This window comes from Pocillopora verrucosa, chromosome 1 (genome assembly GCF_036669915.1).
Source record: "Pocillopora verrucosa isolate sample1 chromosome 1, ASM3666991v2, whole genome shotgun sequence".
NCBI lineage: Eukaryota > Metazoa > Cnidaria > Anthozoa > Scleractinia > Pocilloporidae > Pocillopora > Pocillopora verrucosa.
The window spans coordinates 29,854,732-29,874,894 of NC_089312.1; the positions used below are offsets into that span (position 1 = coordinate 29,854,732).

The 20,163-nt window shown below is 37.0% G+C and overlaps 2 protein-coding genes across 6 annotated transcripts; both read left to right on the forward strand.

Annotated features, from left to right (window-relative positions):
• The first annotated feature begins 1,382 nt into the window (after nucleotides 1-1,382).
• On the forward strand, nucleotides 1,383-10,938 carry LOC131786135 (RYamide receptor). Of its 3 annotated transcripts, none has more exons than XM_059103137.2 (2): nucleotides 1,383-1,512; nucleotides 8,724-10,938. In XM_059103137.2, the coding sequence occupies exon 2, from the start codon at nucleotides 8,728-8,730 to the stop codon at nucleotides 9,877-9,879; it is 1,152 nt and encodes a 383-aa protein (XP_058959120.2). In that variant the 5' UTR covers nucleotides 1,383-1,512; nucleotides 8,724-8,727; the 3' UTR covers nucleotides 9,880-10,938. The 3 variants fall into 3 exon arrangements, with proteins under 3 accessions (XP_058959120.2, XP_058959119.2, XP_058959121.2); XM_059103136.2 differs by lacking the exon at nucleotides 1,383-1,512 and adding an exon at nucleotides 5,752-5,872; XM_059103138.2 differs by lacking the exon at nucleotides 1,383-1,512 and adding an exon at nucleotides 7,303-7,404.
• Nucleotides 10,939-12,440: 1,502 nt separating this feature from the next.
• LOC131786110 (uncharacterized) lies at nucleotides 12,441-19,718 on the forward strand. Of its 3 annotated transcripts, none has more exons than XM_066160987.1 (6): nucleotides 12,441-12,547; nucleotides 12,994-13,038; nucleotides 14,696-14,803; nucleotides 15,193-15,588; nucleotides 15,896-16,141; nucleotides 18,782-19,718. In XM_066160987.1, the coding sequence occupies exons 2-6, from the start codon at nucleotides 12,999-13,001 to the stop codon at nucleotides 18,991-18,993; spliced, it is 1,002 nt and encodes a 333-aa protein (XP_066017084.1). In that variant the 5' UTR covers nucleotides 12,441-12,547; nucleotides 12,994-12,998; the 3' UTR covers nucleotides 18,994-19,718. The 3 variants fall into 3 exon arrangements, with proteins under 3 accessions (XP_066017084.1, XP_066017091.1, XP_058959084.2); XM_066160994.1 differs by lacking the exon at nucleotides 18,782-19,718 and adding an exon at nucleotides 16,337-17,085; XM_059103101.2 differs by lacking the exon at nucleotides 12,441-12,547 and adding an exon at nucleotides 12,735-12,839.
• The last annotated feature ends 445 nt before the right edge of the window (nucleotides 19,719-20,163 follow it).

Below are 20,163 nucleotides of genomic sequence, written 5' to 3' on the forward strand. Positions count from 1 at the left end.
TGTCTTGTTATCATTGTTTAGTGTGCGCCATCCCTACTACAATTTAGGTAGGTTATTCGTTTAATCTTCTTACTTATGCAAAATGAAATGAGATATTTGGTTTTTTTTACTGCCGGGTCAATTGAGCGATTTTGACGGAAGGGTTGGTACACAAATCCGGCTTTGTTTATGATTTATGATTGAGTTAGCATTCATCGGGCAACGACTACCGGAATTCTACATTAAGATGACATTTTCAGTCCCACTACGCCAAAAAGATGGGTTTGTTTGGATCTTAAGGAAGTGAAAGTAAGAAAACGAAACCTTCGATTTTTGTTACTAAATGATATTGTTTTCCAAACTCTGCTCTGATCAATGATGCATTTTCGTCCTGAAACCATAAGCTTCAGGAGTAAGCCTTTCTTACTTTCATTTCGGGTTTCCATCCACCGATCAGCTCCAGTTCAACGGCAAGTTTGAAAGCATCATGGAGTGAAACTGATAATATTGTTTAAGTGTTTCAATCAATCGTTTTGATTTACATGTTCGAATGTGCCAAACGGAGAACATTTGACTAATGAACTCCTTTTAAGCGTCAGAGGGCTTATAGGAAGCGAAGAAACGTCACGTCACGTCACCGTGCGGGTATTTCATCGCAGATATGCCTCTTATTCAATTTAAAAATCAGTTGAAGTTTACTCGTTAAATTGTGCTAGAAGATGACCCACTCTGCCTCTCCAGCGAAAAAATGCAAAATTAGCGTTTTTAGTTTTTCTATAGAAAAGTATTCTGAAATGTATCGAGTCTAAAAAAGAAACCAAGATTTTCAATTCATTCCCAGAATTACCTTAATTTTGCGAGATAGATCGGTTTTTTTGCGCGATTTTTCATGATAAAGCCCAAACATTGCTCATTTCAGCTGCTTCTATTTCTTTGAAAAACTCGAGCCGCGAAGCTATTTCTTTATACTTTTAGGATATTAAGATTTCACGGACTACCTGAGTTTATTTAAAAACAGAAACTTCAATAAAAATAAGATGCGATTTTCCGTGATAAAGCCCATACGTTGCTCATTGCAGCTGCTTTCACTCCTTTGATTAACTAGAGCCAGGAAGCTCTTTCTTTATACTATCTTGAAGACATTAAGATTTCATAAATAGCCGTAGTTTATTCAAATGCAGAAACTTAAATTGAAATGGGATGTTATTGAATTACAGCTTGCACTATTTAGAGTTTGCTAAGAGCCGCTTTGTAGTTTTCACATTATTCGCCTTGCTGGTTACTTGCTCCTCTTGACGCTAGAGCGAGCTTTACTCTATATGGGAAAACCGCTGACCAAGAGAATCGCATTATTACTCTGAAAACACGTCAAAATTTAGAATAATTAAAGCCTAAGCCAGTATCTTGGCTAACCTATTACTTGAACCTTGAATTTAGTCTACTTTCATTTAAAGCGTCCATATCCTGCCATCCATCAGCTTGCAGGTTTTGAATGAGAGGGTTTTTATGCTAAACAAGCGATCAATCGTCCAGGTAAAGTCCTTTATGAATTATATCTGTTTTAGGAATTACATATCAGTTCATGATGTGCACGCAGCGAACATCATGAGAAAATTAGAGTCAAGCCAGCCGAATGCTGCATCATGAACGGAAAAAAAAACGAGTTTTGGGAAGTAATTAAATCAATCTCCGTTTTTCACGCGGCTGAATTATTATTACACGAGCTGAATGTTTCGCTCCTTCTTTTCAACTTATCGTATCTTGGACCACAAACAAGAAGAGTAAAGTGGTTTATTTTATATCTTATATCGCCGAAAATATCGTTGCGTGCTTTCACTATGATTTCACGCTTATTGTTAGGTATTTTCGAAATAACCAGGCACTCAAAATAAATTTATAACGTAGCCAGAAAGTAAAGACGAGTCTCGAAAACTTCAACTTCAACGCCAACAGAACTTGAGAACTTGAGCGACCTTTTATCCGTATTTGTCTGAGATAGTCGCGTTTCCCCATTGAGGATAATGTTTTGAGATTTATGCTAAAACAAATGAGTTTAGGCTGAAAGCCATTGCACTCTATATTGATCTGAGGCAGAGGAGAATGGAATTCTCCCCATAAAAGATCATGACAGAACTTTTAGTTTTAACGACAAGATAAAAACCGTAAACATTAAAGAAATCTCTCAATAATCAAATTTCTCGCCGTTTAGCATTGGTATAGCCTTATCTTAACAGCTTTGAATCAATTTTTATCCAGAAGCACCTTTAACTTGAACTTAGTGGCAGAGGAAATCTTTTAAGAAAAAAAATCCGCAAATCTTTAAACTGACTTATAAGTCGGGGACTTTAGTAGATGAAACCAGCTTAAATTTCAATAAAATCATTTTAGAATTTACTATTTGACATGGTGTAAATGGTTTTAAATGGATTTCATTAATGCAATTTTCCTCCTCTTGTTTGGCTCCTAATGGATTTCGGTAGTTTTGTGATCTATGTCACACCAAGTACACAAAAGTCTTTTATTATTCCCCAAAAAACGTTCAAATCACGGAAACAATATCGACAAGTGCTATTTCAGTTTGCTAACTTTCGTTTAATGAACTAGGAATGATATTGATGTTTAAAACCGAGTAGCAATTTACAGTCTTATCAGATTTTATCTTAGCATGCAAATAAATCTTTCTCGGCAAGTATAAATTTGGAAACAGCCAAGTAGGCCACGGCGAGATTTTGGCCTTTTGTCAGGCACATACGTCGAATTAAGAGCTTTCAATACACAATATACAATAAAACTGACCACTTTATCGGTTGTACTGTCATTGGAAAAGCTTTTATTTAAAATGCCGAAATTAATCTACTGGTTTTGCATAGATCAAAAAGCGATCCAAGGCGTCGATAAAAAACTGAAAAAAAAAACCTTTTGCTAGAAAGGAGACTAACAATAAAAGAGCCCCTCTAAAGCCAAACATCGCGGTGAGACTTCCGCAGCCAGCGGAAACTCTATCACGACTGAAGTAAACTTCGATTCTTACCTTACTAAGCCATAATTATCACGGTAAGAATTAGAAATAGCGTTATCTTTTCTCGATTGCGTTTAAACTACAAGTGGTACCGAAGCTACAATAATGATGTAGTATCTTTTTGTTTTCCAGAAATCCTAGAATCACGTACAGCATACATGTTTAACCCTTTTTAAATGGTGTCAATGGGTAAAGGTTTCATTAATACAACCAAAATTGTCTGGAGATTTCTTAGTGCGATTCTAAGAGGATTTCAATTTTCTGTTTTTTGAAACATGCGCTTGATACCAGGTACCTCATTTTTGTATCATTGCGATGATCGTGATTGGGATCTATTAGGCTTCATCTCGAGGAAAAGCGACATAAGGGTCCTAAACACGTCTTAAGACTGCTCAACTGAAACATGCATTTGCCTAATCTCTCTTAAATGGCCTGAAATATTTCTTTTTAAGATATTAAAATGCTACCGTGGTATTTGCATTGATATCCTGGTTAAAGGTGGGGTTAGAAAGTACGACCAGCCACGATATGTGCGTGAAACGTACTCCTTGCGTCGTAATACTTATTCAGAAATATTTTTAGAACGAAACTCAGTTTTCAGACAGCAAACAATTGTCTACACTTTGAAAAAACTCTACATGTCACTTCAACTGCCGAAAGCTTTCTCATGTTAAACCTTTGCGGCACAGTGTTTAGATTAAAGTTTTCAGGACGACACGAGTATAAGCAAATATGGGAACTGATTTGGACTTATATAATACCTACATCCTGTTGTATGATATTTATCTAACGTGTCTCAAGGGAGAAGTCGGGAAGATTAGATTGAGAGCAATAAAAAAAACTTAAAGAGAACTATACTCTGGCCCTTAAAAAGATATCCTGTCGTCAATTCGATTGTTATCTGTCTATCATAATGATTGCAAATGTTTCTCTACAATCAAATCTGAGAAGAACCATGGAAATATCCCATCCAACACAAATTGAAATATTAAGGTCTTAAAAAAACCTGATATGCTGATGACGTGGTCATTTGAAGGGCTTAGTGGAGTTACTTTGCTTTCTACCAATTAAACCTCAAACAATAATTCTACATGAAAACAGGAGCTAAAAATTTTTCGTTTCCGTGCTGATAACAAGATCTTGGTGAAAAGAAAAAGCAGTCTAGATATTACAAAAAATGGAAAACTTAACGAACGCATATTGCCTGCTTGGCTGCTTCTCGGCAAAAGAGCTTTATTTCAAAGCGATAGTACTCCGTAATTATTACCATGGTAACTGGTCAACCTTACTGAGGCAGTATCAACTCAGGAAGCGAAATTGTTTTGATGCTATTTTGGTAGAACTTGCTTTCGAGATATTTACTTTTGCTTCTTCCTACCGTGGCTCCTTTATTGACAAGAACATAATAGTTATTTCTTTCCATAGTCAGGATGACGGCTGAATCCCATTTTAATCAGCTATAATTGCTTAGATTAGAAAACTTGCCTATGCATCTCAATTGAAAGTTTACCAAATTGGCCAATCACGACTTGTCAGGAACTCCTCGTGAAGGACTTAGATTAATGAGTGACAGGGAATGTCTTTCATGGTTGTTTCAAAGGAGAAGTACATGGATCCTTAAGGATTTGCAAGATAAACATAGCAACGATCTCTAGGTCACTCTTTTGAGATTTGACATCTATCATGATTAGTTTTGAACAGGAGAGTTACAAATGACATAAAAGACCGACCCAGTCAGAATAGTTCCCTTTGTCTCTGTAATGTCATTTGAAGCTCAGTCCAAATTACTATTCATCACTATTTATCAAGCTGACTTTTCTTCGCCTGCAACCGGATTCTCTGAGCACGTTCTACATGAAACTTTCACAGACTGGTGAGAATAAACAGTTTGCTTACGGCAGTGTCGATGCTTTTTAAAAAAAAAACCGTAAACCAAAACCTTTAGCCCAAATATTGAAATTCGAAAATCCTTAAAAAATAGCGGTCACACGGAATATTATGGTTGGGAACAATAGTATCGAAAAATGTTGTTTTATCTGTATATAAGAGGAACAAGCCAAGATAAGTCGAGTTTGCAACAACATGCAAATCGTATTTCTATTGAGGCGTCTAGTAAATGAAATGTTTAAACCATTTTAGACGGGAATAGAAAATAATTAATACTTTTTTTTCCTCGATGTGGCCACGAATACATATTAAAGCTTTTTAGGCTCCTTCTTGTCGATGTTTTATTACTATATTTGGAAAGACTTTGGAACAAGCTGTTTTTCATGTGGGGGGGGGGGGGGTGAGTAAGGTGAGGGTGACGAAGTGCGTTTGTTTTTAACGTCACTTTTTCATCAATAACTTGTACGAGATGAAAAAAAAAAGTTTACATTGGGTCAGTTTCATTCCGTTTATCTAAATCTCTTGTTGCCGAATATATGATAGTGGAAATAAATCCAATATATCCTGGCACTCTGCTATAGACACCATTTGATAAAGGCGAAAACATTTCGGTTAGGTAACCGTGCGCTGACATTGATAAAAAAGGAAAACATATAAAATCAATAAGATAAAATTCTCTTTAAGAGATATTTGTCGATATAATGTCATGTACACACAAATCCATTGACGATGAATATGAAATTTAGTAATTCTTATTTCCGTCCATATATACAAATTTTCGAAATGAAAATGCAAACATGAAAATGAAACCCTTTGACACGAACATGTTTATTTTTATAATATAAGTAGTTATATATACACAGCGCCTCCGGCTTAAGAGGTTTTATGCTAAAGAGTAACTTGAAAGGATACTGAAATCATATGATAAAGTTTGTTGCCTGGGAGAAAAATCGTGGAGAGTTTTATTTGATAAAGAATAACAAGAAGGCAAGTATTACAAGTATTTTGAAAAACATTAAGTTACATCCGACTCCGAAGTGGAAACTGGTTGGGAAATCTGGTGGTTTTCTTTGTCATTTGTTCTTCGAATTCAAGCAAGATAACAATCTCCTAGTCTTTTTGGGTGTTTACTCTACCAGAAACAAGTTTAAGAGAAACTTCCTTTAAGCTAAGTTCCATCGTTTCAGTGATTTTTTTTTTGAAAAATTGTCTTTAGAAAATCACAGAAAAAAAAATTAAGGGACGAAGCTTTCCTCTGGTCATTTATCTTACTTTTATCTTGAAAACACCAAAGTCACTAATCATCATCTGATGAAGATTCAGAGCATACTGAATTCTCGAAAAAAATCGAAGCAGGTGGAAACAGTATTTTGGGATTCCTAACGAGTGGAAACTCTCAATTTGCGTGTCAAACTAGATTCTGGATATATTTGCTTCTAATTCTACCAACACAATATTTTGTTAACTTTTTATTCACGTTATCAGTGGAAGAGAGTATGGCTAAGTTGATTTAAAAAGGGAAATGCTGTCTAACATAGATTTAAAAGACAATAGACGAATTAAGGGCTTCCGAGCTTTCCTTTGTCAACCATTTCTTTTACGCTTTTCTATCATCCTTATGGTAGCGATGTGAAAACGTATGATGTGAATTGTTTCTCAAATTTTGACGATGTAATCTTCCAATAACGGCTAACATGTGCTTAAGGACTAGCTTTTACATCCATGTCCATCTTTCTTTCTCGCAAAGACAGTCATGGCAATTTTTCACTGCTCTCATTAAAGCAAAATAGAATTACAATATGATTCAGTCACGGAGCTGGGATTAAATCATCTTTTGTGTACTTTCATGCGAGATGTGAGAAGCCTCATTCATTAAAGAAGTGTAATGATTCAACCACACTTAAAAATTAACATGACGACACAGCTGTTATTTTTCGGTTAAAAAAAAATGATCCTTATTTTTCATGTTTGTTGAGGAAACTACACCCAGCAACCCTCCAAAATAAAAGTAGTATGAATTAAGCAATCCCCCTGGGCCTATATAAATGTACGATCCTTGAATTAACGTTATGAAAATACACCAAGGTGAGTAAGGTGAACTTAGCGGGAAACTTCTATTGCAAATACAAAGGATGTTTTGTAGAGAGGCCGCCTACTGCAATTTCTGACAAACGGACAATTGGAATTTTTAAGTTAAAAGAAAACCGAAAGAAATTTGATTCTGAATTGTTAATCTTTAGTCATTTCCTCTGTTTTTCTAGAATACGGAAATCAATTATTTGCTTCCAATCCACTTATACATTGTCGTGCATCTGTCATACAGACTTAGGACAACATAAACACTCTTTGCGGAAGCTTGCACGACCATATCAAACAGTGGATCTATAAACTGAACATAATTATTTTTCGAAAGGAAACCGAGACAATCAGCCACAAGTTCAGTCTACTAAATTCTGACTAAACGGGAAAAGAAATTCCGATAACTGGAACGATTCTTGTGGTATTACTACCATTTTTTTGTAAGTATGGGGCTTCGCTGCGCGCATGAAGCATAAATGAATTTTTAGTTGTATTATCAGGTGAGGTTTAAATTAAGTCAGATGCTATTACTTTCAGCGCCACGGTAAAATAAATATTTAATCGTTTTAAGCCAAATTTCAGTTGGGCAAACTGGAGGACTTAGTTTAGAGCATTTCTGGTTATATATCTTAAGTAAATCAATTCAGATTTTTGGTAACTTTTCTTTCTTTTAAAGTCATATGTGAATTTTAACTTTGCAAAAAGACACACCTAAGAGATGCAAATCAGTAAAATGAACAGAAAATTTTTGATGCATTACAGATTGAAAGCGGTTTTGATCTACGTATTTGCGCCTTGATCCCCTGGGATTTGAATCTTTTTCTACTGCCTATAGGGGTTTCTTCAAAACCTTCCATGTACAAAATACATAATGAATAATTTGAAAGTCAATCTTGTAAGTCGAGATTTATTCAAAAACATCGTGAGCACTGATAGAGGCACGTGCGTAAATAATTTTTCTGAAATGAAAAAGAAAAGGGAAAAGAAAGAAAGGAGAAAAAAATACGGCGAATCGTTTAAGATGATTCAGAGTGTTACCTTAGACACATTACTAGACGATAAAATGTAGTGAAGTATAAGTGGTTTTTGGGCAAAATATATTTACTTTGGATGTGCGGTCGTTACGGCATCGTTATTCCCATATTTAAGAAGAAAAGATAGAACCAAATCACAAAAAATTAACGCCCATCTTTCCTAATAGCAATTTAAATAGATCTAAAACACTTCGCAGTGATGAATGGCCATCAAGTGGAAATTTGCGAAATGTCGAAAAAATTGTTCAATACTGGACAAGGAAATCTTAAGGAAAGAAGAAAAAAGATATTGTTTTTAAGTTAAGTCTAACTTAGAACATTTCTTATTCCTTCAGTTTGCTTGAAGAAATTGTAAATTGTCAGAGTTAATGTTAACTATTACGAGAAAAAAAAAATTAAACTGAGCGTTGGAAGAAGAGAAGGATCAAGAGATAATTTTCTTATGAAATTTGAACGAAATAGATACCGTATCTATTTCGTTCAAATTTCATAAGAAAATGATCTCTTAGTCCTTCTCTTTTTTCAATTTTATTATCAGAATGTTTAATTTTTAACTTCAAATGTTTTTTGTTTTTTTTTGTTCAAATTTCTTATGAAATTTGAACGAAATTGATACCGTATCTATTTCGTTCAAATTTCATAAGAAAATGATCTCTTAGTCCTTCTCTTTTTTCAATTCTATTATTAGAATGTTTAATTTTTAACTTCAAATGTTTTTCCCAAAGGAAAATGAATAACTCAAGTGTAGTGGTGCCAAGTTCTTCTGGCGGTGAACCGACAGAAAGTCTCCCTTTGAACGTGTCGATTCAAATCATCCAGGCAGTCTTGTCAACCTTGGTTATGATTTGTTCGTTATTTGGCAACGTGTTGGTGATCTGTGTTGTCATGCAAAGCCTCCGCATGCGCACTGTGACCAACTTCCTAATTGTGAACATGGCGTGCGCGGACATTCTTTACACACTGGTTTCTTTTCCTCCACTTTTTGTCATGATTTTTGACGAATACGATTGGGCAATGAGTCGCCGTGGGCTTGGCATATTCTTCTGTCAGGTGGTAAATTTTGGTCAATACATGTTGGTTCCTGTTTCAGTCCTCACTCTAGCCGCTATCGCTTTCGATCGATTCTTCGCCATTTTGATGCCACTGAGGCGTATCATCAACAAACGTGTCTTCCGCTGCATCGTAATTTTCATCTGGGTGACTTCCGCCGCCGTAGCTGCGCCATTGCTGTACGCATTACAAGTTACTATAGACAGCAATGGCGGCTTGACCTGCGACGAAAAATGGGCCCCACTCTTTGACGAGAACACGGCGCACAGGGATTACGCATTGGTTTTATTCTTTATAATGTTTTGTCTCCCAATCTCCGTAATGATTGCCTTGTACTCAGTGATTTGTCGTCATTTGTGGTCCATAAAGCCACCTGGAGAGATGGAGCAAGAGGAATCCAAGAACTTGATTAAACGACGTAATTCACGACGAAGTGTCGTGAAAATGCTTATTACCGTTGTTGCAGTTTTCATCATATCCTGGTTACCACTACAGATTGCCAATTTAATATTTTTCTTTCAGGAAGTTGATATTTCAGAGTCACTTTACTTCGCCTGTGAGATTTTCATGCGCGCCAGCTGCGCTTTCAATCCATTGGTTTACGCAGTTTTCAGTGAGAATTACCGTCAGGGATTTAAGAAGGTGTTTGCCCGATGCTGTTGTTCAAAGATTAAAGCTTTTGTTCCGCAAAGAGCTTTTAGTACTTCGTCTTCGCGCCAACAAACGGCACCTTCCTTATTGAGGAGTGATTACGCCTTATCGAGGCGAGAAGGCGGCAAGAAAAGTTGTCGGGAAGTGAAAGAAGAGGATCAAGAGGAACATCAAATTTGAATTAAATGAGTGCAAAAATTTCTTCATTGATTTTGTATCGTTACTGAAAAAGGTTTGAAACCACCTTAACTGAAAGTAAACGTTGACACCGTTGCCAGTTTGCCAGACACTGTTGACAAACTGAAGAGGAAAAACTTTCTATTTAGCTGACTTAATAAACTAAGTGCGGCGGTTTAATCTTCGAGTAAATTTGCAACTATTGCATGTCCCTGCGGACGCATACCGTATTATTCCCATTGTTATTGTAATTAATATTACTGTTACATTATTATTATAATGATCACTATTATCATTATCTTTACATTATCATTGTTATGCTATGGCCGTAAGGACCTCCCTTAAATTTTGACTAGACCACTCCAGTTAAAAATATCTGAAAACGTAGACTATCTGTCCAAGCGCTGGAAAGAAGGTGTCTGATTAAAGTAACTAGACCCCCTAAAACTGTAAGTCCTTAGGACCTGAATTGAAGCATCAGGCATGTCCTGCGTCAACAGCCCTGCTCAAAATTACAGCCCGGGAGAATCGTCCAAAGCGATCGGTTATTACTCCTGGATTTGAACCATTTACTGTGTGAAGGTATCTATTACTATTGCTATTTACACCCGCCAATAATCGTTATTACTATCATTTATATTTCCTCGTCAATGAAAGACCAGCTGTCCTGAAGTTCCTTATCAAGTCTCGCTGTTGCTATTTTTCAGAAACTTTCACGTTCGAGTTCACTATTTCACGCTGATATAGATCATGCTGAGATATGCCTATTCGCAGAATTATATTATACACCTACAGCAAGTGAAAATAATTAAATTGGACGCTCAAAAAATCTATAATCGTTAGAAGTGAATAGAAACGGAAGTGTAATTCTGCGACCTTGTATATAATAATGCGCTGTTACGCAGATGGCTGTAATGACGGAAATCTTCTTTGTTAAAAACTAATCTAATAAAAACTGCAACATGTATATCCTAAAAACAAAAGATAAAAATAAAGACGTCTAGAAAAAAATTAATTGGGATTTTCGTAGTAGTATTTATGCCTCAATGCTTGTTCACTTTCTATTTGGACATCATATTCCAGACACACTGTTTTAGCTTAGTTATGAATTTCCTGACTTTAGTCAAAGTCTTAAGGTTAAATTATTGAATCAAACTGCATGTCACCTGCGGCAAGTCCTCTTTTCTTTATCACTATTTTTCTCCATTGCTGTGACGTACAGACAAATTTCTTTCCTCTTGTGTAACAAAGTACGAGGCCATTTCATGCAATCTCCAAAGTAATTTTCTGAAAGGTGACGTCTCTTTGAAGTTAGCTATAATGCCATTGTTATATTTCAAGGGGTTTCAGATATCATTATTTTTTCAGTCAACGTATGTTGTTTTTTGTTTTAGCTTAACATATGCGGGGTATAAGTTTGTGATGACAGGATAGATTAGTTCTGTATAGAGAGGAAGTTATTTACAAGATTTCACTATCATTTAGTTTACAAGCAAACAACAACTTTTAAAACGAGCCCAAGAGAAAATGTGTTTCCCCATGATTTGAAAAGTGTCTGGTAAAACTATCAAAACAACAATCACTGATTCACCGGCTGAATCTTTAAACAACAGGGAACTCACATGACTAAAACCCATGGGGCAAAGCGCGCGAATAAGAATGCAATCTATGGGCCAGGAAAAATAAATTGAGTGCCAATACAAATGTGCCCTGAGTAAAAGTGTTGAATTCGCAAAGGATACAGAAAATCGTTACTAAACATTGCCATAAGATGGTAGTATCAGTTGTTTTTTCCCCAGATTTAATCACTGGTAGATAATTTTGGTATATACTTGACCAATTCTTGACCTACCCGTTCAGGAAGCAAACAACCTGTCTAGGGTCAACGAGCATCACTGATTATTTTACTTGGATTTACTGTCTCTTAGTTCACTTCTAGTAAAACACAAACGCAGTTACCTAACCTCAGAGCTTTAAAAAAAACCGAGTATCTATCTTTTGGAAAGGATTTAACAACAGGGAGGAGATTCAAAGACCATTTTGCTGAAGCCTGTATGAAAAATTAAAAGCTAGAACCCGTCGTTTGTGGCCAAAATCGATGAGTCTTGGTTTTTCAGTCTGTAATGCGTTTTCTAAGAACTTAGTCCGTTTCAGTTCTCTCTACTTGGTCCTGCTTGTATGCTGTTTCATTGTGAAAGTTTTTCTTACTTGTTTGAACAAAACAAAGGTGGCCACTTCACAAATAGAATTTGACTGGTGGTGTCAACAATTTGTCGCCTCTCAATGGCTGATCGGGTGACTGGCAAGTTATCCTGCGGAGCAGGGTTATGAACATCCCGTTGACAAGTTACACGAAATTGCAAGAGAAAATCAGAGTTCTTGAATGATTCTTCGCGATTGCAAAATACACCAGCCTCTCTTTTCATTAATAAAAGTGCTTTTGAGTGGGATTTTCTCTATCTACGACCGTCACCTTTTCTGTCATTTGCTGTGAAATATTCATGGAAGGTAAGTGAGAGAATGCCCGGGTCATGACTTTGGAATGTGCAATTGATTAAATAAGACTCCCAGATAAGACACGTCAAATAAGAATACCAGAAACTCGAAGGCCATTTTGGCTCAACCAACAAAATTCGACAAGGACTTTTTAAGGGTTTGGTAGTTTCACAAGGTAAGAAAATGACCATCGTCTACCATTTGCGTTTGTATATTTCCCAACGAGGCGCATTATTTTGGAAAGGTCTTAATTCAACCTGTCTTCTACCTGCTACAAGCAGCCGTGTTTTTCTTTGTGCAAGTCTTCGTGGTTATAGAAACAAGAATTTTCCACTGACGTAACTGTAGGTTGTACTTAACCTCTCACTCTCTGGGTCTTGTAAGAACGCAGGTAGCAGCCCTTGTACTCGATACGTCCAAGCAGCTTGATTATACAGCGTTCACAGGACGACGGCAGAGGGGCAATTGTTAGTCAATATTTATGTTAAAATTTCATAACACTTTTATTTTTCGATCGGTTATTATAGACCAGCTGATAATTAAGTTCTGTTTTGTTAAACGACAAAACATTTTTTTTTTGATACAAACAAATTCTGAATTTGATGTATTCTTTTCTTTTAGGAAGGATGGAGAGATTTGTCTTCCTTATAGCTTTGACCGTTAGCGGTAAGTGCATTTTCAAATGATGCTTTGAACGATTATTCAACGGTTTTTAACCTGGATACAGTTTTCAACTTGTAACAACATGAGTTTGATGATAATTTTGTTGAGACGACGATGTAATCGCCTTAAATGCTACAGAAGACGATCAATTGTTAGTTTTTTTCATAATGTTGAAGAGATAATTGTTTGATCTATATAGGCAAACCCCCATATAATTTCCGACTGACATGGCTTTATGTGTGGTCATCGATGTCCTGAGCTATCAAGGATACCGTAAAACGATGCTGCAACTCAAAAAGCGTAGTTCGCTATGAAATTAACAGTTTGATATGCAAGGCCATAATGTAGAATTAGTGGCAGTCTGAATCGGTGGACCGCCAAACGCCGGGGCCAGAGGCCTTTATAAACTAACCTGTGCACTTACTAGCAAATCCACGAGAAGCAATACACATGGATATTGTTTTCTTAACTTTAATCACAATATTTACAATACTTTTTTGGTTCTTTGACAACTTTAAAACACCGTGAAATTTAGAGGTTCCGTCTTGACATTGTCTGGATACCTGCAGATTGCGTAAAGTTTGAATGACATGAATCTACTGAAAATGTTGAGGATTGCAGTTTCCCGATGACTCAGAGTCAATTCCGTTCAGACGAAACTAAAAACAGATGTAGTTTAACTGAGCATTAAGGGAATCAGAATAGGTGCACTTCAGTTGAAGCTTCAAGGCACAAATGAAATTAGCCTCAAATGTACGTCGCAGTGAACTCTTTTGACCTCAGATCCTACGAAGAATTAGCTTAGTGGAGCCGATGTGTATTTCTCCAATATATTTTTTATTCTTTTCAAGAGGCTCGCACAGATTCTTTGACCACCATCGATTTATTTGTTGGGTGACACAAACACAAAAATGCTTATTGTAACAAACTGATTATTTTTGATGCAGATTTCTGTCAAAAATGTTTTTTTTTTTTCATGACAAGAAAATAATTTCTTACAAAAGCTAACAGCTGGAAAATCGAAAAAAAAATATTTACAGTCGACAACCAAAATCATTAGCGAATGATTTCATGTTTTCAAAACAATACCGTTACCTGCTTCTGGAAATCACGTACCGTGACGTGATAGTCAAGACTGCTGACCTTCTCGGGTCGATCAAAGACTCACTGAATACAGGATTTTGCCACTTGACCATTCAGAACCTGTTGAACTTCAGAACAATAGAATTTTAATGGATTTAACACTCGTAGGTGTTAATATGAGTTTGGACTAAAAAGAAGGCTTAAACAAAGATATGCAGAACATATTTGTCCTTTCGACGTGAAAAACAATTTTTCTAACTCTTTTATAACGTTTATAACGCGATTCTCGCTTGCAAGACCACATTAAAGTAAATAAAACTGTAAGGTGCACAAGCTGATTAAATAGGGAATAAAATGGAGATTTCCACGGTTGCTATATCAGCAATATTTAGATCCGTTAACTTTCCATGTCAAGCTCTCATTCAGGGGGCCTGTAGCCAGTGATCAAAGTGTAATCTCACTAAAAAACCTTCAGTAATATACCGAATTGGAACTTAGAAATTGCATTCAAATTACGATGTTTCTTTTGGCACTGAATATGATGTCGAGCCTCTTCTGACCATAGGTTTCTTTACAGGTGCATTGGCTTCTTGTCGGCACCCAAAGCCTGGCCAATTCATGGCCAAAAAAGAGGGAATCCCCAGCTATGTAGACAGTCCATCAGCAGCTGACTTGGCAATTGACAGTGAGTATAAATCCACCGATCATCTTCACCACAATTAAATACATTTTGTATATGTTCATTTAATTATTGTGGAAAATGATGAGGGGTATAGGTACAGTGTCTGTTCTATGATTTCTCATTGAGTATTTGAAAGTACCTCAGATGTATCGCTCTAACAACAAATAGAAAAAGCTATGCCTGGAAAAATAAGTAACTGTTGGAAAACTCAATACTGCAAGTCGGAAAAATTCTCTTAGGAGAGTTGTAGTGCAACTCTTAATCTCATTAGGTGCTCATCCAGGGAAAACAAAGGAACGCTATTTTCTCTTGGTGCTTAAAGCTTCAAGGAGCCTTTTTCGCAGCTCTATCAGAATAATTACTAATAATCATTTACTTGTTTTCGATGAAAGAGCGCCTCGTGGGACATCTTCAGTTCAACACTACCAAGGGTAATGTGGTTGAGGACTCCTCGGGTTATGCCAATAACGGCATCCTTCAAGACGGTGCTATTGTGGTCAACTTTCCCAAGAGCAAGTGTGGAAATGCCGCCTATGTTTACTGCGGGGACATTCTTTTCCACGGGGACACCTTCCAGGCCAAACCCAGAGAGGGCGTCACAGTTGCTGCTTTTATCAATTTGAAGGACATCGAAGGCAGCCGATCTGTCTTTGATACCATTGGTATCAGTCATCAGTGCGGTCAATTTCACTTTGAGGTGAACTATGGTTCTGTGCGCTGGTTCCACAGGAATGAGACTCAGCACATTATTTTCAGCGTCACCGCGGAGGGAAAGCAGGTGCCAAAAGGTATGTGGCTTGCTCATTATGTATTTTCTTTTCAGCATAACATTGCTCCCTTAGGACGGGTTTCCTTCTTGCGGCATCATTTCAGCTGGCAACCGCTTCAGACAAACATAGTGGCAATACGCGTGAAATCTAAAATTCTGCATTTTGGTCCAAATTAACCGAGAATACTACACTCACAAGCTCGAATTTGATGAAATTGTTTTTATCTCTTAATGAAGATTTATAGACCTTCCTTCAAAACGTTTTTGCGTTATATATTTATGCCATGCTTAACTAATCCTCCTTCCGTCGTTTTCTCTCTTACTAGATCAATGGACCCACATTGCAGGAACCTACGACTCCGCTACAGGCAAGTCCAAGATCTATGTCAACGGTGAATTGCGTAACATGACAATTGGTGGTGGACTTCTTTCGAGAGACTGGCTTTCAAGGGCTGGAATCGGTGACCACAAGGCTGGCCGTCCACTTTCGGGATTTATCGATGAGTTCAGGATCTACAACTACGCCCTGACCAAAGCTGAGATCGAGGCTTTGGCAAAGATGTGTCTGCCAGGTATTTCCTAAATTAAGTTCATATCTTATTTTCATGGATTAGATTTATAAAATGTTTGTTTCCACTCCAAAACAGATTCCAAACACAGCTCTTTTGGTTTTGCTCTTTGACTTACCTGCGTAGTTTGTTTTCGCTTCACTGGGATAATATGATTATGTATGCATGTGCTCCTGTTAAATGAGTCTTGTTTGAAAGGTGTTACTCCACAAATGGACAGCATCAAACCATCCAACGACAAACCATCGACCCTCAATGACGATTTCGAATTAGGAAATAAGGCAAATGCCTTTGGTCAAGGGCACAAGTCTAACCAACCTCAAGAAGAGTCGGTCGAAGAAGCTATTCTTTAGGATGAGCAACGAGAAGACCACCATTTGCCGACTTGAATAACATTGACAATCAGGATTGTTTGACGTCACCTATGTGAACATGCTCGATACTGCATTGAAACACTCTAAAAGCTTCATGTGATAGCTGGCTTTTATTTTTTCGTTCTTTCTGTTAATTGTTTACTTGTTTGTGCGTTTTTTTTCTTCTCTTTGGCGGAAAGTAACATAAAATTAAAAGCTATCACCCATACGCAATATTTTTTGGAGAAACTTGATTGAGGTTTTCCTGAGTGACGTCAGCAATATGCCAGCATAATAATTAAACCTTTCCATGCAACGAACAGCACATACGACCAAGAGAAAGGAAGATTTGAAATCCACCTCGATCCGCGCCTTATTATTTGATTATGATGGGAGAATTTCTGTACAAATCGAGTGTAAATTAATTAAGTGCTGTGAAAGACCATAGTTTTCTTTGATGCCGATTAAGTTTTAATCAGGTTTCTGTAAAGTATAAGAAAAAATGCTATGCGTTTCGCCTTGAAATCGGATGTTTAGCAAAACAATCAACTTGAAAATAAACCCGGGAATGTTCGTCATATCGATATACAGTATTTTTTAATTTTGATTGCCATGATGTTCGGTGGTTAGGTATGATGGTTAAAGCGGGGGATGATCTGGAATAATAGTAATTCATGAAAGGGGCGGGTAAACATTGTTGACCTCCTTCCCCCCCACCCCCACCGCCCCTTCCCCCACGAAACCCCCAAAAGTTGGCGCTACCATCCAGAATATCTATCGTATTTCCAGGGGTCCAATCGGGAACCTCTTTTGTTTTGAGAGATAATGTATCCCGAGCGCTAAATGAAAACTTTTCAGTTTCATTTACAGTATAATTTTGGTCGCATAGGAACTACAAGGATATTTATTGATTACTTGACGTACAGGCTAAATTTCGAAAATTAGAACTTTTAATCGTCATTTCAACTTTAAGTTCAGGCAAAACAAGATGCAAATGTGTATTAGTTTTTCTCTGGTACGTTGATTACGTGAAATTAAGATTATTACCTGACCGAGTAACTAGAAATCATGCTCACTAGGCTATCAACATCGACAAAGTAGGTTTTGGCTAAAACAATTACAGTGAATTCAATGCAGTTCTAAAATATTTTCACTTAGTTGAATAGACTGAATTTGGCAAGTAAAGGTTGTGTTGAGTATAGTTTTCATCTTCAACAGCTAGATCAATTTGACTAATTATAGAAAACTGGAGTTGGCAGACATTAGGGAGTAAAAGATGCTTGCTATGTTAACCTGCTGTTTTGGCCTCTGGTTTGTTCCTAACTTGAAAGAATGTAAAGCGTTTAACTCTAATTTAAAGATACTGTGTGCTTTGGGCACATTTTTATGATCAGTTCTATCGAAATGTTTCCAAATTAGTCTTTTAGTGTGGTTATCAGAAAAATAAATTCGATTCAAAAGATCCAAGTTTACAGGCTGATATGAGAAAAGTACAGGTGAAATACCAAAACTTCTATTCGCTTGAGTGCGATATACTCAATTACGTAAAACTTCTCCTTTTAGAGCTGTGTTACTTTTGTAATCCTTGCTTTAGCCTCTGAACCAGTTTTTTGGGGCATTCCGGAGATATTTTTTGGTATAAGACATGCCTAAGCTGGATCTAACCCCCCCCCCTTACACTGGTAATAGTAATAGAAGGAAGTGGGAAGGAAAAAGGTAGTTAGGCAGCATCATCATCATGTTCTTCTAGTGTGGGCGGCATGTAGGTCACCTTAATTACGCAAGTGCATTGACCACAATAAATGTTTCCGTTACGGTAATGCTCTTTGAGGTCGTTGCTTCTTTGCTGCTCACTCAAGCAGCCTGTGACTATTGATTGTAGTTACGTGGCCAACATTATATACAATGTGGTATCTGACCTATATGAAATTTGGCGTGATATCTGACCTATATTGGTCATTGCTCTCTTGCAGCTTCTTGCTGGTCACTCTAGTACCCTATGAGCGTTGAATTACGTTTTACGACCTGTATAATATGTAATTTGATGTCTGACCTATATAAAATATGGTGAGGTATCTAACCTGCAATTATTGTTAAGCTTTTGGTGTGCTGGTCACTTGAGTGCCATCGGACATTGATTGATGTAATATGACCTACTCTTTTGAAATGTAAAAATTGCTCTGGTACATGATATTGGATTTGATGCATAACTAAAATAGGAAATGGAGTAAGATCTGACCTACATCGTACGTGATATGATTTCTTATATATGAAAATTGTATTGTTATAGGTGGTGGCGGCGCCGCAGGTAGTACTCCAGCACCAACTGCAACCCCACCCTCCGGCTCAACCCCCAAGAAACCTTCTGACCGAGTAAGTAACGATGCTGAATTCGCACGCAAGGCCGGGAAACATTTCAAGTTCCCTCAAGAAGAATCTGTGGAGGAAGCTGTGCTCAAAAGGTCGTCTGTGAGAGGATCACGCAGCGTCGATGTGCTGTAAACAACAACAAACAATTGAATGAATGACGTTACTCATGAACTTAAACTCGATGCTAGTCAAGGTATCGGCTAGAACTGGATTTTCTCTCTTTGAAACTGGACAATGTTTAAAAACCCAACCAACATGTAAAGTAAGGCATCTTCGTTATAGGAGACCTCTTCTTTGTATTACAAGAGCCCCGTTAGTGTGGTTTTTAAACAAGGGATTTATCATGACGTCAAATCAAAACCGTGTCAAACCGTCCACAACTGTCGATTAAATGCTTTGTGCATCATTGTTCTCATTCTTTGGTATTTCTGTCACTTTACATCGCACGTTCTGCAATCACTCATAAATGGCGTGCAACATGATTGGCGGGTAAACTTAGTGAGATCAAACATCGATGTAAAATTTGCACGAGAATACGAGTCTAGATCCGACGCTGAATGACTTATGGGTACATGCGACCGTTTATGGGTAGTTCTCTTCCCTTCATTTCTAGTTTTATGGCCAGTTTATGTAACACGGCTAATGTTTTCATGTAAGGAACTAATGTACAAATTGCTTGTAAAGTTATCTTTGATTTTTCATGGTACTAAATTATCTACCGTTTCCATAATACTATTTGATTTTCTAAGCTTGATGTTAGTACAATAAAACGAGCGAGATAAAGCTGTGTTTTAAAATTTGAAAGAAATGTTTGGATGCCGAATAGCTAAGAAATAAACACGGGCAGTATTACAATATCTCGTCTGGAGTCTCATTTTATCTTAAACTGCGCATACACCAGGGCTGGTACTTTTAATTCAATACCTACCAGCCATCAGTTTCTGTAAATTAAATTGGTAGTGAACCCCGTCTCTGCTTTTCAAAAATATGTGCCGTGATACACCATTCAATATTCCATTTACAGAAACAATTCCTCGATCGTCATATAAAAAAAAAATATTTTCATATGCAATTCCTTGACATACTGACACTTCAAGCTTTCTACTTAATGTAGGTTCAGAACAACCTAACTTTAACGGTTCGTTATGTTAGCTCTGAACGAACTAACCTTTTTTCTTCGGTTAGCAAGATGTCTCGACAATTAAGATAATTTGCTTTGTTTATCAGGATTTGTACGTAATTTGAAAGTCTAGAAGTGTGGCGTGAAAAGGTTTGTGTCGTGAGATTTGCAGTGCGTGTTTC

What these genes read in the sequence shown, in the direction of transcription:
- LOC131786135 (XM_059103137.2), top strand. Translation starts at nt 8,728, where the DNA reads ATGAATAACTCAAGTGTAGTGGTGCCAAGTTCTTCTGGCGGTGAACCG.
- LOC131786110 (XM_066160987.1), top strand. Translation starts at nt 12,999, where the DNA reads ATGGAGAGATTTGTCTTCCTTATAGCTTTGACCGTTAGCG. An exon ending in AGCTGACTTGGCAATTGACA is followed by an intron (nt 14,804 to 15,192) that starts GTGAGTATAAAT and finishes TTTCGATGAAAG; the next exon opens with AGCGCCTCGTGGGACATCTT. An exon ending in GGCAAAGATGTGTCTGCCAG is followed by an intron (nt 16,142 to 18,781) that starts GTATTTCCTAAA and finishes GTATTGTTATAG; the next exon opens with GTGGTGGCGGCGCCGCAGGT.